General features: G+C 40.6%; 2 protein-coding genes and 1 pseudogene across 3 annotated transcripts in view; 2 read left to right on the forward strand and 1 right to left on the reverse strand.

The window, feature by feature from the left end:
• The window catches only part of Dtx4 (deltex E3 ubiquitin ligase 4), an 852,074-nt gene that overhangs the window by 611,317 nt on the left and 225,075 nt on the right, over positions 1 to 15,682 (forward strand). The gene's annotated exons all lie outside the window — the stretch shown is intronic.
• Positions 1 to 15,682, reverse strand: part of Patl1 (PAT1 homolog 1, processing body mRNA decay factor) — a 32,205-nt gene that overhangs the window by 4,304 nt on the left and 12,219 nt on the right. Inside the window, exons 9-16 of the mRNA XM_052189297.1 lie at positions 14,206 to 14,295; positions 9,363 to 9,543; positions 7,977 to 8,100; positions 7,388 to 7,485; positions 5,957 to 6,016; positions 3,914 to 4,062; positions 2,559 to 2,718; positions 510 to 665 (exon numbers count right to left, since the gene is read on the reverse strand). Of these exons, the coding sequence (XP_052045257.1) occupies positions 510 to 665; positions 2,559 to 2,718; positions 3,914 to 4,062; positions 5,957 to 6,016; positions 7,388 to 7,485; positions 7,977 to 8,100; positions 9,363 to 9,543; positions 14,206 to 14,295 (1,018 nt within the window). The remainder of the gene's footprint in view (positions 1 to 509; positions 666 to 2,558; positions 2,719 to 3,913; positions 4,063 to 5,956; positions 6,017 to 7,387; positions 7,486 to 7,976; positions 8,101 to 9,362; positions 9,544 to 14,205; positions 14,296 to 15,682) is intronic.
• LOC127676577 (uncharacterized) lies at positions 6,085 to 6,207 on the forward strand (annotated as a pseudogene).

Consider the following 15,682-nt stretch of genomic DNA (forward strand, 5'->3'; position numbering starts at 1 on the left):
AACTGGGAATAAGCCTTAAACTTAGATTTCTATGCCAGTCTTCCTCCTGAGTACTGAGATTAAAGGCAAGTGCACCGAACTTTGTATAACTCTTTCTGTCTTTCACATGCTAATAACTGAGAGCTACACACAGCTTCCCTGTGGCAAGGCATGCCATGTGACTAAGTCCTGGTCACTGCTACTCATGAGGAGCTTATTAAAATTTCTGGGAGAGTCCTAATAAAACAGGACAGGCAGTTAATCTATACCTTAATCATCCATACCCAGCTATGTTCCTCATGCCAAGCCAGTTTTAACTTTCAGATCAGTTTTGAAGCCTGAGATATCTACTGCTAAAGATGACAAGAATAACTGTAGAAGACAGAATACTTGATGCTATAAATTTCATTGGAAACTGATTTTTCCAAACCAGTTTGCGTTCCTGAGTGAAAGAAAGCTACAGTAGTCATAATTTTCCCAAGCCAAATTTAGACGCCACACAATCTTAGAGACACAAAATGACCGACCACCTTGTTCTGGAGCACAGCAGTGAGGTGAGAATTGGAGGGTGCTGGTGCAGTTGCACTTTGAGGTAGGTTCATTAGCTGTTGCAGAAGGCTGGTGACAGTCACTGAAGGAAGATGATAGAGGAGGAGAGAGAAGGGACCCAGTAAGCATGGCAGCACCTACAAAACATAAACAAGAGTGTTACATCTGCAAGCCATTCCTTCATTTACCTCCCACCAGTGGGTGTGACCAGCAGGCTGCTCGCCATGCACAAGATTATTATACTGCTGTGTGCAAGGACATTTGGTTGTAATGGAAAAGTAGTATTATTACTTGAGTCGTACTTGTTCAATTTTGAGATGAGTTACTGGCCTAGCACTCACTACAAATGACTGATATGTTTTTGGTATCAGTATGAACTCATTAAAAAAAATCTAATTTAGTCTACTGCTGTAATTTTTCTTTCTGATGTTAAATATGTCACTTCTGGCAAATAGGAGTCCCCTCAAACTAGTTTGTACATCCCTAGTAACCTAGTAGTTTTCTTGCCTCTGTGGTAAGACCAGGATTATCTGTACTTCCATGAGAATGCCAGGAACCAGCTATTACTTCAAGAAAGTAGATTCTAGAAACATGGTTTATCACTTTTTAATTCACTTAGGTTAAACTCAGCACATGCATGTACACATATACATACATACAAACAAAGGGGGAGGAAAGAGAATGAAATACAAACACATTTTTAGACTGTCATCAAACTTAACAGCAATCCTCCTGCCTTAGTCACCATAGTGTGGGGAAATCAGACATGGAGTTACCACACGTAACTTTTCTGTAAAGTTAACTAAGTGCTCTTCACTAGCAAGGAAGCTCCATGGAGGTCCTTTGTACTCAGAGTTTTATTTCTACAATGTAAAATGGTGCCTAGAGTATCCAGTGAGTATCCACCAAATGAATGCAGTTCTCCCAGACTTGCTTCCATTGTTGGGTTTCCATAAGATCAGAACTGACAGAGGGCCTACTGCTCCACTGACTTCCTTTGACATTTATGCTCTAAAATAGGTGTGCCTTTTTATTCTGGTCTTTTATTCTTTAGGATAAATATCCAATCTTTACATTTTCCTCCACTCCTTTTCATTCTTAGAGTCTCTGGAAAATGTACTAGTTTCAAGGCTGGGAGATGGTTTAGCTGTTTAGAGTACTTGTTGCTTTTACAGAGGACCCAAATTCAATTCCCAGCACCCACATGGAGGTTCACAAGCCTTATCTCCAACTGTAGGGATCTAATGCCCTGTTCTGACCTACCCAGGCACTAACCATGCACACAGTGCATGCACACAGGCAAGCAAACTATTTGTAAGTAAAAGTAAAAAAAACTAATACATTAAAAAATGTGTATGTTGCATTCTTCTGATGAGATTTAAACTTTTCATTCCTTTTTTTTTTTTTTAAAGATTTATTTATTATTATATGTAAGTACACTGTAGCTGTCTTCAGACACACCAGAAGAGGGCATCAGATCTCATTACAGATGGTTGTGAGCCACCATGTGGTTGCTGGGATTTGAACTCAGGACCTTCAGAAGAGCACTCAGTGTTCTTAACCACTGAGCCATCTCTCCAGCACTCATTCCTTCCTGTAAATACTAAAATTTCAAAGGCTACAGTAGTAATGCCCAGCTCTTTCATGTTTTAAAGTACATAGACATGTCTTCTGCACAGATAACTCAGCTGATTGCTTCTAAATTTTTAATCAACTACAATTAATTTCCTCACAGGTATCTCATTCTTAATCCTGTACTTATCAATACTAACTATTCTTTTATCAGTTTCTTGTCTTGAACTTGAAAAAGTACAAGAAATTTTGCTAATCTTCCAAGAGCTATTACAAGGATAAATAGAGATCTTTTAATCAAGAATTATCCTGAGGGAAACCATTCAACTAAACCTCCAGGCTAATGTGGAGCTACTGACAACAGAGCAAAGAGGGATATTTGACATCCACAAAAGTAACGGAGAGCCAAAGTTCTCCAACCTGAGAACTGTAAGGAAACTGCCCTGCATGGTGGGTACCTCATCTTGTGCATCCTTCTTGATAAGGAAAGGGAGGTTCCTGGCAGTTGCCATGAGAATGTCAGCTGCTTGGTCTGTGGAGAGGAAAGGGAGAATTCGGGCAACCATTCTCTTCCCTTTTCGGATACACATGATCTGTACAAAGTGGTCATCACTTGCCCTGTGAAAAGAATGTCACCTAGTGTCAATAAAGGCAATAAAAAACCCCACATATAAAAATTATGCAACACTCATTTTTATGATCATCTATACTACCCAAAATTGAGGATGACTTTCTAAGTCCATCCAAATATAAAGTAAAAAGTTTTACAAATAGGGAAAATCATTTCCCATGTTATATATAAAAATGTGATTAAATTTTTAAAAAATTAAATATTATAATCAAATTTGATTTAAGTAAAAATTAAACATTTTTCAGGATTAACCTGTGTTGTCAGGGTACACAGAATTTATATAGCTTTGTTATCTACTCTTTGCCCTCAGAGAATGGGGAATTGAGTCCAGAGCCTCTTGTATGCTAGACAAGTGCTCTTCCACTGAGCACTACAACACTTCCATGTCAATAAATATTCTTCAACTAAATGCATTTAATAACATGCCTATCTAGGGATAAATCACATTCTAAGTCTATTCTATGTCTGTGTAAGCTGTGGCTCACAAGACCCTGAGTAAAGATAAAGGAGCCATGAGCAGATATAGTCCTCTTACATTTAGTATTTGGGATTTATCAAACATCACAATTAGGTTTGCTTCAGACAATGAGCAGGAGAAAGATGACACAGAAAGAGTTAATGCTTCACCTGAAGACTGACTAGCTTCCACATAAACACTCTATGGAAACCCTAAGAAAGTACAAATGTTGATGTACAGTTTCCTACTGTCTTTGTAGGAAAGTAAATAAATATTACAAAGTTGAAACACTAGTAAATTATAAGCCAGATACAATGTCACCGCAAAACCAAAATCCAGTAACATTCCTTTTATCTCCAGCATCTAATACAATCCTTGTAGACAATGACTATATATTGTTGAATACATACAAAAAAGGACTCAAAGGAATTATGGGATGTTTTATATGAAGTTGCACTGAAGTCTGTACAAAAAGATAGTTACTAGTATGGTGTGATGGCCTGCACCTTTAATACCAAGCGTTTGGAAGGCAACTGGATCTCTGTGAAATTAAAGTCAGGCAGGGACACAACATGTGACTGTCTCAAAACAAAAACAATTAAAACCCAAGATAGAAGCTAAGCTTATAGAAATAGTAGAATAGAGTATATCACAATCCCAAGTATGTGGAGTCTAGTTTGGCAGTGGAGGGAATCTTCCATTTTCTCTAAGTGCATAATAATTACCTCTCTTGTCCAGGCAATTTGCCCCTCAGGTTGTCATACATGCTACAGATTTTGTGCTTTCTTTCATCCATCAGGGCGGGCCGCTCTTCTTCTAGACTTAGGAGATAGCGCCTTTCATAATCCTCCACATCAAGGAGTAAACTGTAAGTCTAGGAGAGAGACAGAATAGGCCATAACATGCTAGGTTAGGACCACAGAGTATTAGATAAATGTCTTCACAGTTTAGGACTAACTAGTAAAAATTATATGCCAGCAAATAATTTAAACAAAAGGAGTTTTTTTGGTTGTTGTTTTTTTTTTTTTTTAAAGTGCTCCTTTAAATGTAGGGAAACATGGTGAAATAATCCTTTAAGCATCATTCTTTCTCTCTCTCGGACTGCTAGTCAAATAGTAAAATAATAATTATGTTTCCCAAAATCTCTAGTAGCAATGTTAGGCTGAAACACCCAACTTACTGTAACAACGCCGCCTTCCAGTGATAAGGGTGTGTGAGTGTGTAGAGATGCCAGAGCTTGACTGTTAAGTGTTTTCTTCCATCTTTCAGCACTTTTTATATTGAGGCAGCATCTCCCACCTGAACCCAGAGGTAGCCAAGCAGGCTTACCTAACTAGCCAGGTTCTCCCAAGGATCCTATCTCTTGCCTTCTCAGCACTGGCTTGCCATACCTGCCTGGCATTTATGTGGATGCTGATGATGTAAACTGTTCTTCAAACTTACACAGCAAGGAAACATTTCTCCATTTTCTCCAGCCCTGGCAATCTTTAGATAGGGTCTTACTTTGTAGTCCTTCTGGAATTCACTATGTAGTCCTCACATTCAGAAACTGCCTTTGGGATTAAAATCCCTGTTATGTGATGAAACTGCCCCAAGATTAAAATTCACCACCCTGGATTCCTGATAAATATTTTGCTAATCAGGCAAATTTTGTTTTTGTTTTGTTTTGTTTCTTGAGACAGGATTACTCTGTGCAGTTCTGGCTATCCTGCTAGCTAACTCGTTCTGTTTATCAGGCTAAACTAGAAGATCTTCCTGCCTCTGCCTCCTGAATGCTGGGATTAAAGTTTGTGTATCACTACCGACTAGGTAAAAAGTTAATTTTACTACTGGTGTCAGCCAGTGGTCTAAGTACTTTGTAGGTATTCAATTCATTGCAATGAATTGAATTCAAAACAAAACTGCTATAATTGTCTCCACAAAGAAACTAAAGAGAGCATTAAAAGTTTAAATAACTCAGCCTCAGGTTACAGACTTAAAAAGGGATGGCTTGTAGCTGTGCTCTTCAGTCTTGCAACATGGGGTAGGTAGGCTTTATAGACAGTCTATATGTATAATCTCATTTCACCCAATAAAGGATGTAAAACTAAGTCAGCTCATATAATGGAGAACCTTTTATTCCTATTTTTATTAGGCTCAAGATGACCTTGGTTGATGAGATTGCTCAATGGGTAAAGGTGCTTGCTGTCAAGTCTGACAGCCTGAGTTCATCTCTGGGTTGGAAGAAGTCACATGTTGCCCGCCCCTCCCTTAAGTTATCATCTGACTTCCATGCAAGCTGGAGTAGACACCAACACCTACTCATATGTTTATGTATCACAAAAGGTGACCTGCTCAAAAGATAATTAGTTGAACAACAGTGAACAAAACCCCAGTGCAGTGTTCTTTCTAGGATCCCATAGGCAAGGCATATAGCACAATCATGTCTAAATACTCATAAACAACAAGTGCTTAGCACAAACCAATTCTTACATGATATCAAAGACCACGGGACAGTGAGATGACTTAGCAGGAAAAAGCACCTACCCACCCAAGTGATTCTTGAATTTGAGACCCAAAACCCACATGGTGGAAGGCAAGAACCCAGCTACAAGCTATTCTCTGATCTTCATGCACATAGAATATAACTACAAAACAAAACAAAACAACCCACAGTACTGACTGACTTCTACTGATCATTCTTCTACTTCTAGGGTACACATATATATGATAGTCCTTTGGGATTAAAATCCCTGAAACTAAATATAGAAATAAATTCTAAAACTTACTTTCTCAATTATGACAAGAGTTTTTCTTCTCTTATCCCGAACTTGTTTTTCTTTTGTTTCCTTAAATAAAAAAACCAAAACAAAAAAAATTCAGTATAAATTCTTTACCTCTATGTAGAACATTTTACTCTGCACTACAAATGTGGCCTGCAGTGCCTGCAGTGTGTCAGTAGGTGACAGAGAGGAGAAAGGCTATGTCTATGCTCAGTGTTTTGACCTATGAACATCTGAATGACTAGTAGCCTGAAAAAGAGCTAGCTTGAGACAACTACCAATCAGGTGCAAGCAGGCCCAGATGGGATCCCAGGATAGGGAGCAAGTCAAAAACTTGAAGAACACTGTTTGGGACTCTGGCCCCAGGAAGGAGAGACCCAGAAACAACTACCAGACTGGCACCATGGGGCCCTGACAGGGAGCTAACACCTGAGATGAATGCCAACCAGTCCAGCACTACACAGGCTTGAGAGACGCAGACCATGCTCAAAATGATCCCTGCTAGGCACCATAATGCACAAGTGAAGCACAGCACTCCCGAGACCACTCCTGAGATGAGCCCAGATCCTCAGAGACCACTAAGAGCAAGTAAGCGGTAGTGGAATGGGAAAGATAAATAGAGGGATATGGGCACAGTGAAGACCAGCAGAACTAGAGACCTGAGGGTAATTAGTAGCCAGTGTTGCCACCTGAGACCATGGTAGGGTCTCGGCCTGTGCTGCTACGGAGATGTGGGTGGGAGGCTGTGCAGAACTGGGCCTGGAGGCAAGAGCCAGACCCTGCATCTCACCCAGGGTATCACAGGAGTGGGTAGGTACAATGGAGATGTGGGTAAGCTGCCCCCTAAGGATACAAGTGTGGTAGAGCCCTACCACTCATCAAGGGAGAGGTTACCCTCCTCCCTCCTCACCCTTCCCCAGCTGTGACAGGGGGGAGACCTAGCTCTAGGGTCATGAGAGCAGAAGTGGCCCTACCCCTCACCCACTGAGGCACTCAGGAAAGCAGGCAAGGCACAGGATAGCAGAACTGACCCTGATGGTGGGATCATGGGCCAGCTGGTCCTGAGGGTGAGAGTTGGCCCTGTAATTTGTCTGCCATGGGGCACCACAGGCAAGAGAAAGATGCCCTACCCAACCCTCGTTTCTTGTCATCTAGGGCTTGTGAGACCTGGCCCTGGATATGGGAGTTGCAGGTGAGCAGGCCACTAAGGGTGTGAATGTGGGAGAGCTGGCCTTGCCTCCTGTAGGAAGGAAGTAGCAGAGACGGCCCTGAGGTCATGAGAATGGGAGAACTGCCCATGTCCCTCACCAACAACAACACTCTGGAGAGCAGGTGCTGCACCTTGCCTGAGGGTGTGAAAGTAGGAGTCAGCAGATAAATTAGCTCATGTCTTTCCAGTGACTACCACAAATGAACGCTTCATTTGCTGGCACTTACATCATCCTCACTCCGAGATGTCACAACAGCATCTATCATCTTCCGAGGATTATTCACACTAGAGACAGTAAGCTTCCCCAAAGAGCCCTCAAACTGCACTGAAAAGACAAAAAAGACTCCAATAAACACTCGGAATATGGCAGAGAGCATTTGAAAAGCTTTTTTCTGTTCTTAATCCATGGCTTAATAATTTCTCACAGGACTATAGGTAGTAAAGCAACCCCTTTTCTTTTTCTTTTGTATGTTGTCATTTGTTTATTTTATGGCAAAGTCTTAAAACATTATCTTAGGCCGGCTTTGAACTCATGACCTTTCTGCTTCAGCTTCCTCAGTACTGAGATTACTGGTATGACCTGCTTACAGCCAGCTAAAGCAACTCCTTTGCATAATCTATTCTCCACTCTTCATTAATATAATTATCAAAAGAAAAATTATCAATTTTAGAAAAATAACAGTAAATTTTTAAAAATTATTGACTCTCAAAGGACAAAGAATCTATGAGTTTATCCATCAAGCTGGTCATGCTCTCCATAAACAATCACCTCTAGTTTATCAAAACAGTAGCCTCTCAAATTGGCTAGAGCCTTACCAGGCTTGTAAGCATGCTCCAGCTTGGCCACCTGAGGGGTGATGAGCTTGGTGCGCTCCTTCTTAGGGCCATCACCTTGTATTTCTTCAGCAGCTGACAATTTCTCCAGTTTTTCAAAGTAATTCTACCACAAGAAAAGATGTTTTGTTGCAAAACAAATACAGACTACTGTACTTCACACTAATTATACCAGTGGTAGTAACAGAACTGGGGCACTAGCAACACACTGATCCCTAAGTTTTGTTACTTTGTTGTAATGATGTATACGCACGCACGCACACATACAAATTTATTTTTCAATGTGCTCTGGCTATCCTAGAAATAACCCACTATGTAGACCAGGCTGGCCTCAAACTCAAGAGATCTACGTTTCCTTTGCCTCCAGAGTGCTGGGATTAAAGGCATGCACACCCACCTATGGCCTTTTTTCTTTTTCTTTTCGTTTTGGAGACAGGGAATCTCTGTGTAGAGTTCATAGTTGCCTTGGAACTCACTTTGTAGAGCAGGCCTCAAACTCAAGAGATCTGCCTCCCAAGTGATGAAAACTACAGGCATGTGCTACCATGCCTGGTTTCCACCCACGTTTCTTATTAAAAACCCAATCTATGAACTACAGGGACACCTCAACAACAGAGTGAGTTTGCAGTATATTCAAGACCCAGGGTTCAAAGGCCAATACCATGATCCTGTGACACACACACACACACACACACACACACACACACAGAGACACTTTCAACTCTTCCAGCCTTCAAAACCATTAACTGACTTGGTAAGATGGCTCAGTGGGCAAGGCACTTGTCACTAGGCATGATGTCCTAAGTTTAAAATCTTAATTAATGAAGATGTCTTTAAAAGTTGGACTGCCAAGCTGGGCGGTGGTGGCGCATGCCTTTAATCCCAGCCCTTGGGAGGCAGAGGCAGGCGGATTTCCGAGTTTGAGGCCAGTCTGGTCTACAGAGTGAGTTCTAGGACAGCCAGGGCTGCACAGAGAAACCCTGTCTCGAAACAAAACAAAACACCAAAAAATCCTACCCCCCCCCCCCAAAATTGGACTGCCGATATTATTTTCTTTCTTTTTGTGTTATGTATGGGGCTGCTAGGATTGAAGCCTGGGACTTGTACATGCTAGGCAAGCGTTCTCCCACTGAGCTACATCTCCAGCCCCATATTGTTAACTGGAAAACCAGATTATTAATGCTCAAATGAAAACACACAGCTTGACAATAGCTAGAATTCAAAAATGGACAAAATCTGCTATCAATTTGAATTCACTGGACCGTAAGTATCTCAATAGAAAATTCTATAAGTATTAATTTTACCATTATTTAAGTGACTATCAGCATAAGCAGACAGACTGCTCTGGAAACTAGCCTAGCTACTCACCTGGTAATAGAAATCATCCAGGTAGGGATCAGTGCTCTGCAGCTGCATCATCTGGATCTTAGAGACCCAGTCCTTTTCCCGAGGCAACATCAGATTAGCATATGGATCCTTCCGGAGATAGTCCTGATGACTGCTCCGGTGACCACCTCGGTCTCCAGTACCATTGAGATTCCGATGCTGACTGAAAGGCAAATACAGGCTGCATTCAGGCAAAGTCAGCATATTAGTCATGCTTTTTGAAATACAAGACTATAACAGGCTGGTTCCCCCTTTGGTTTTTGAGAAAGAAAACAGAACTGCACCCTAACAGAACTGAAGAGAAAAGCGCTATGTGACACAATCACAGAAATAAAACTAAGATCTGAGTACTTTCCCCAACAATAAGCACATCTGTACCAGTTGGTTTTGTGTCAACTTGACACAAACTAGAGTCATCAGAGAGGAAGGAGTCAGTTGAGGAAATGCTGCCATGAAATACAGCTGTAAGGCATTTCCTTAATTAGGGATCAATAGAGGAGAGTCCAGACCCTTGTGAGTGGTGCTATCACTGGGCTGGTGGTCCTGGGTTTGTTTTATAAGAAAGTAGGATGAACAAGTCAAGAAAAGTAAGCGAGTAAGCAGTACTTCTCCATAACTTCTACATCAGCTCCTGCATCCAGGATCCTGCCGTATGAGTTCCTGTCTTAACTTCCTTCAATACTGAACATCAATTTGGAAGTGAAGGAAGATAAACTCTTTTCTCCCCAACTTGCTTTATGATCATGGTGTTTTGTCAAAGCAATAGAATCTCTAACTAAGGCAATATTCACTTTATATGGACTTTTGTGTAAATTATAACCACTCACAGCAGGGAGATTTTTCTCCTTTTAAGACTAAGGCCAGGAAAAATCAAAGCTATTTACCAGGTGGCAGAGTAAGATTTGAATGCAGGTCAATCAGATTTTGAAGTCTGTGTGATTTTCTTTTAACTTACCGAAAATCATGAAACATTTAAATGTAGCTAGAAGCTCAAGCAAGTACTATAATAAATACCCACCATCCAGATTTAAAAATGTATTTGGGCCAATTTGCTTCACTTTGAAGTCACATAGCCAACCATGGACAGCCAAACACTCCCAGCATTCAAGGCTTACTCAGGACTGTGGGTTGGAGCATAGCCTAACAATGTTTCAAGTCACTCTCAACTATAAAGTAAGAACCTGTTTTGAAACCAAATAATACAGGTTAGTGGAAGGCCTTAAAGATTATTTTAAAATGTTTTATGTATATTTGTGCATAGAGGCCAGAAGAGGGTATTAGATCTCCTGGAGCTGGTGCTATCTATGGTTATGAAACTGAATGATGTAGCTCCTGGAAACTGGACTCTGGGCCTCTGAAAAACAAGGTTTTTTGGTTTGTTTTAATTTATTTTTCATTTATATGGGTACACTATTAACTGTCATCAGACACACCAGAAGAGGGCACTGGATCCCATTACAGATAGTTGTGAGCCATCATGTGGATGCTGGACCCGAACTCAGGTCTTCTGGAAGAGCAGTCAGTGCTTTTAGCTGCTGAATTCTCTCTCCAGCCCCCAGGAGACTAACTGCTGAGTCATCTCTCCTGCTCTCTTACAGCTTCCTCTTCACAGAAGAATCAGCATGCAGTCTTTATATGGTCTCTCAGTACCTGCTCCTCTTATCTTTGTATTGCTTATGCATCTGTCTTTGAATGTCCTGTCTTTTCCTTTCTTTTCTTTTTTACCATGAGCAGGCAGCAAACTTTATTCTAAACTTATGGACAGATGGGCATACTCAGATGCAACCATTTCAGATCACCTACTTAAGTGCTTTGATTATGTAACATAAAATTTTTATTATTTTTCTTTACACTCCAGATATTATTCCCCTCCTCATCCACCATCCGACTGTTTCACATCCCATACCACCTCCCTGCATCCCTGTTTCCACGAGGATGCCCCCCCCCCCCAGACTTCTAAACTCTCTGGGGCCTCCAGTCTCAAGGGTTAGGTGCATCTTCTCTGACTGAACCCAGACCCGGCAGTCTTCTGCTATATATATGTTGGGGGGCCTCATATCTCAGAAAATGGAGAGATCTTCAATGCTCATAGATTGGCAGAATTAACATAGTAAAAATGGGGGACTACAGTTAAGTGATTGGATGAATCTCAGAAGAGGCCTTGAACTTTGGACTTTTAACACTATTGAGACTGCTATAGACTATGAGGACTTTGGAAGTTGGACTAAATGTATTTTACCTTATGCTATGTTCTGATATGGTCCCCATAGACTCGTGCTTGAACAAGCCTATGGGAGTCACAGAAAGGAATGTGATGGTTTGTACATGCTCGTCCCAGGGAGTGGCACTATTAGAAGGTGTGGCCTTGTTGGAGGAAGTGTGTCACTGTGAGGATGGGCTTGGAGATCTTCCTCCTAGATGCCTGAAAATTCTAAATCTGTTCCTGGCTTCCTATGGATAAGGATGTTGAACCCTCAGCTTCTCCTGCACCATGCCGTCCTGGGTGCTGCCATGCTTCTGCCTTGATGACAATGGACTGAACCTGTGAACCTGTAAGCCAGCCCCAATTAAATGTTGTCATTTATAAGACTTGCCTTGATCATGGTGTCTTTGTCTGTTCACAGCAGTAAAACCCTAACTAAGACAACAACACATGTTGGCGAGGATGTGGAGAAAGAGGCACACTCCTCCATTGCTGGTGATTATGAACTGGTACAACCACTCTGGAAATCAATCTGGAGATTCCTCAAAAAAAAATTGGAATCAGATCTACCTGAAGACTCAGCAATACCACTCGGGAATATACCCACAAGATGCACCACCATGCATACATAGGTGCATGTGTTCAACTATGTTCATATCGGCCTTATTTGTGATAGCCAGAAGCTGGAAACAACCCAGATGTCCCACAAGAGAAGAATGGATACTGAAAATGTGGTTCATTTACACAATGGAATACTACTCAGTTATTAAGGATGAGGACATCCTGAGTTTTGCAGGCAAATGGATGGAACTAGAAAACATCTTTCTTTCTTTCTTTCTTAACTCTTGTTGCATTAGTATTATTCTGTATGCTTCTGGTTACATAAGTAGCCTTGCTTCTTATTCTTCCAGGATACATATCATAATGTATCCTGGAAATACTATAAAGTGGAATTGCAAGGACATGATCTCGCCATGTTTTAACTTTATTATCTACTGCCTAAATCCTCTCCCAAAGAGCAGTCTACTCAATACTTTCACCAAATTAAGTACTGAGACACCTCAAATTTTGCTTGACTGATGATTGTAACCTATTCTAATTTTAATCTTTGTTTTTTTGTTTGTTTGTTTTTTTCGAGACAGGGTTTCTCTGTGCAGTCCTGGCTGTCCTGAAACTCACTCTGTAGACCAGGCTGGCCTCGAACTCAGAAATCCACCGCCTCTACCTCTCAAGTGCTGGGATTAAAGGTGTGTGCCACCACCGCCCTGCTAATTTTAATCTTCATCTCTGAAATAAGTATGCTTGAACAGCTCTTTAGTTTTAGAAACTACTCAATAAACTTTTTTTCTATTGAGAATGGAATATTTTGATATGTTTTGTTAGTGTTTGCATTTCTTCCTTAAAACAAAAAAAATTTTTTAGCTGTCTTTATTACTGTTGGCCTCTTCCTTTTTGAAGGCCTATGCCTTCAAGTGATAGAATTATAAGCATGTGATATCAACATGTGGCAAGGCTTAACTTTTAATACAGTTAAAATGTACTATTTCTCTATATAGTTTATATTTGGAGTTTTGTTTTTTAAGTCCTCATTAGTTTCCTTTTTCTCCTCTGCAAAAATATATTCTAGAACATTTTTGGAAGTGAGATGGAATTTTACACAGATACACATAGAACAAAAACGGATTTTGAAGGGCCCTCAACATCCTAGTTCCCCTGATTTATCTAGGTAAATAATTATAAAATGACTTCAAATAGAAGGCAGTAGCTTTATATATCCTACTGTTTTTAGTTTTCAAAGCCTACCATAGTTTGGCCACACAGCCAGGGCCACAGATACAAATATATATTTATATCTGAATAAAGATGAAATAATGAGGTAAAGAATGACCACATGGCACATTTAGAGCTGTCTACTATTTTAAGGTTACTTCTGAATTAGAAGACAAAGAACAAGGCTGTTAAAAGGGGGATTATAAATTTGAAAAGGAATATAAATGTCACAGCTATAAATGTCATAGCTCAACCATTAACTATGACTTAAGGCCAACCTAACGGTAACTATGAATCTGTTGACAAAAATCAGATCATTTGAACTAGTCAGTTGGCTCAGTCTTTAAAGTGCTTGATAAAGCTGACAACCTGAATTCAGTTCCTGGGACCCATGTTCTGGAGGAAAACTGACTGTTACACATAATAAGTAAATAAATGTAGCAGAGAAATATTATTTAGAGCTGGCATATAGAGTACAGAGCTCTCTCTCCATAGCATGTAGTGTTACTGCCTGACAGAACATACACATGCATCCTACCTTCCCCCCAAAAATCAAAGAGAGGGGCCGGAATATGGCTCAGTGGGTTGGAACACTTGAAGATGAGTTCAATCCCCAGAACTAACTTGGTGGAAGACAACTCCTTCAAGCTGTCTTCTGACCTCCACAGGTATAAACAAGCACATGTCCAGCATAAAGTAAATGTAATAAAACAAAACATAAAAGGACAGCATTTAGGCCAACAAAATAAGCTCTATACTAAGTACATGTAGTAAAAAAAATAAAAAGTAATCCAAGTCACCCAAGTCCACAGGTTCCTCTTACATGTCAGGAGAGTGATGATGAATACTCACTTTCTACTCTGCAGCTGCCTCTGATGCAGCAGGCGTCGGTGCTGTGGATGAAGGTGAGTTGTGTCTGGTCTAAACATTGGGACCTGAGATCTAAGAAAAAAAGGAAAATGGTCCTTGATTATCTCATCTTAATTGACTTCATTTTAAAAAATGTTGTCAGGATAACTTCACATAGGTTCACTCAAGGGACAGCCAGTGTATTATAAACAGACTTTTAGAAGGGAAAGCCATAGTTTTATATTTCTTCCACAATGACCAATTCTCAAACCCAAGAGGATAACTATGAAACTCAGTGCACTAGTAGTAAAACACTAACAAATTTTTTATTTCTATTATTTTAATGTATTTAGCTCTTTTTGTGGGAATAGTGTAGAAAGTATATGAGTGGTGGTTAATTTACATGTCAACCTGACCAGCTATGATACTCAAGTTTTACCAAACCCTAGTATGGAAACTGCCATGAAAGCATTGTATAGACATTTGCACTTACAAATCCGCTGACTTTAAGAAACTGCCTTCTATTATCTGGGAAGCCTAACAGCCCACACCAGAAGTTACTCAGAAGTAAACTGTACCAGCAAATAAAGGCCTGCTGACTTACATACTTCAAGGTCAAGACTGCAATGTGACTCTTAGTTTCCAGCCTGCTACACAGGTTTCCAATTTGCCAGTCAGTTCCTTGGACTAAAATGAACTTTCCCCACATTTAAGTATGTTCTATTGATGTTTATCTTAAGAACACAAACTGCCGTGATTTACATAAGACACAATTTTACCAAAGCAGTAACCAAAAGTCTGTCTCCGTATCAAACCATAAAGTAGAAGCACATAAAGTGCCAGCTAGCAGGCACTGAGATCAGCTAGCTTCTTGGCTTCTGTCTCCACCTGTCATTTGTGGTAATTCTTTAGTCATGAGCACTGTGTATTTTTTTTTTTTTGTTTGTTTGTTTTTGTTTTTTTGAGACAGGGTTTCTCTGTGTAGCCCTGTCTGTCCTGGAACTCACTCTGTAGACCAGGCTGGCCTCGAACTCAGAAATCCGCCTGCCTCTGCCTCCCAAGTGCTGGGATTACAGGCATGCGCCACCATGCCTGGCTTAGCACTGTGTATTTTACTGCATGAGTGTTTGCAAAATGGCATGAAGTGAAACTTCAGAAAGAGTAAAAGAAGCAGATAATTTATCATGTGCAATGGAAACATGGCGTTCCTGAGAGCAGTGTATAGCCTTAAGACTCAAGCAGATTTTCTTTCTTTCCTTCCTTCCTTCCTTCCTTCCTTCCTTCCTTCCTTCCTTCCTTCCTTCCTTCCTTCCTTTCTTTCTTTCTTTCTTTCTTTCTTTCTTTCTTTTTTGGTTTTTTGAGACAGGGTTTCTCTGTGTAGCCCTGGCTGGCCTTGAACTCAGAAATCCACCTGCCTCTGCCTCCCAAGTGCTGGGATTAAAGGCATGTGCCACCACTGCCAGACTTTGCCATTTATTTA

This window comes from Apodemus sylvaticus, chromosome 1, assembly GCF_947179515.1.
Source record: "Apodemus sylvaticus chromosome 1, mApoSyl1.1, whole genome shotgun sequence".
NCBI classification, from domain to species: domain Eukaryota; kingdom Metazoa; phylum Chordata; class Mammalia; order Rodentia; family Muridae; genus Apodemus; species Apodemus sylvaticus.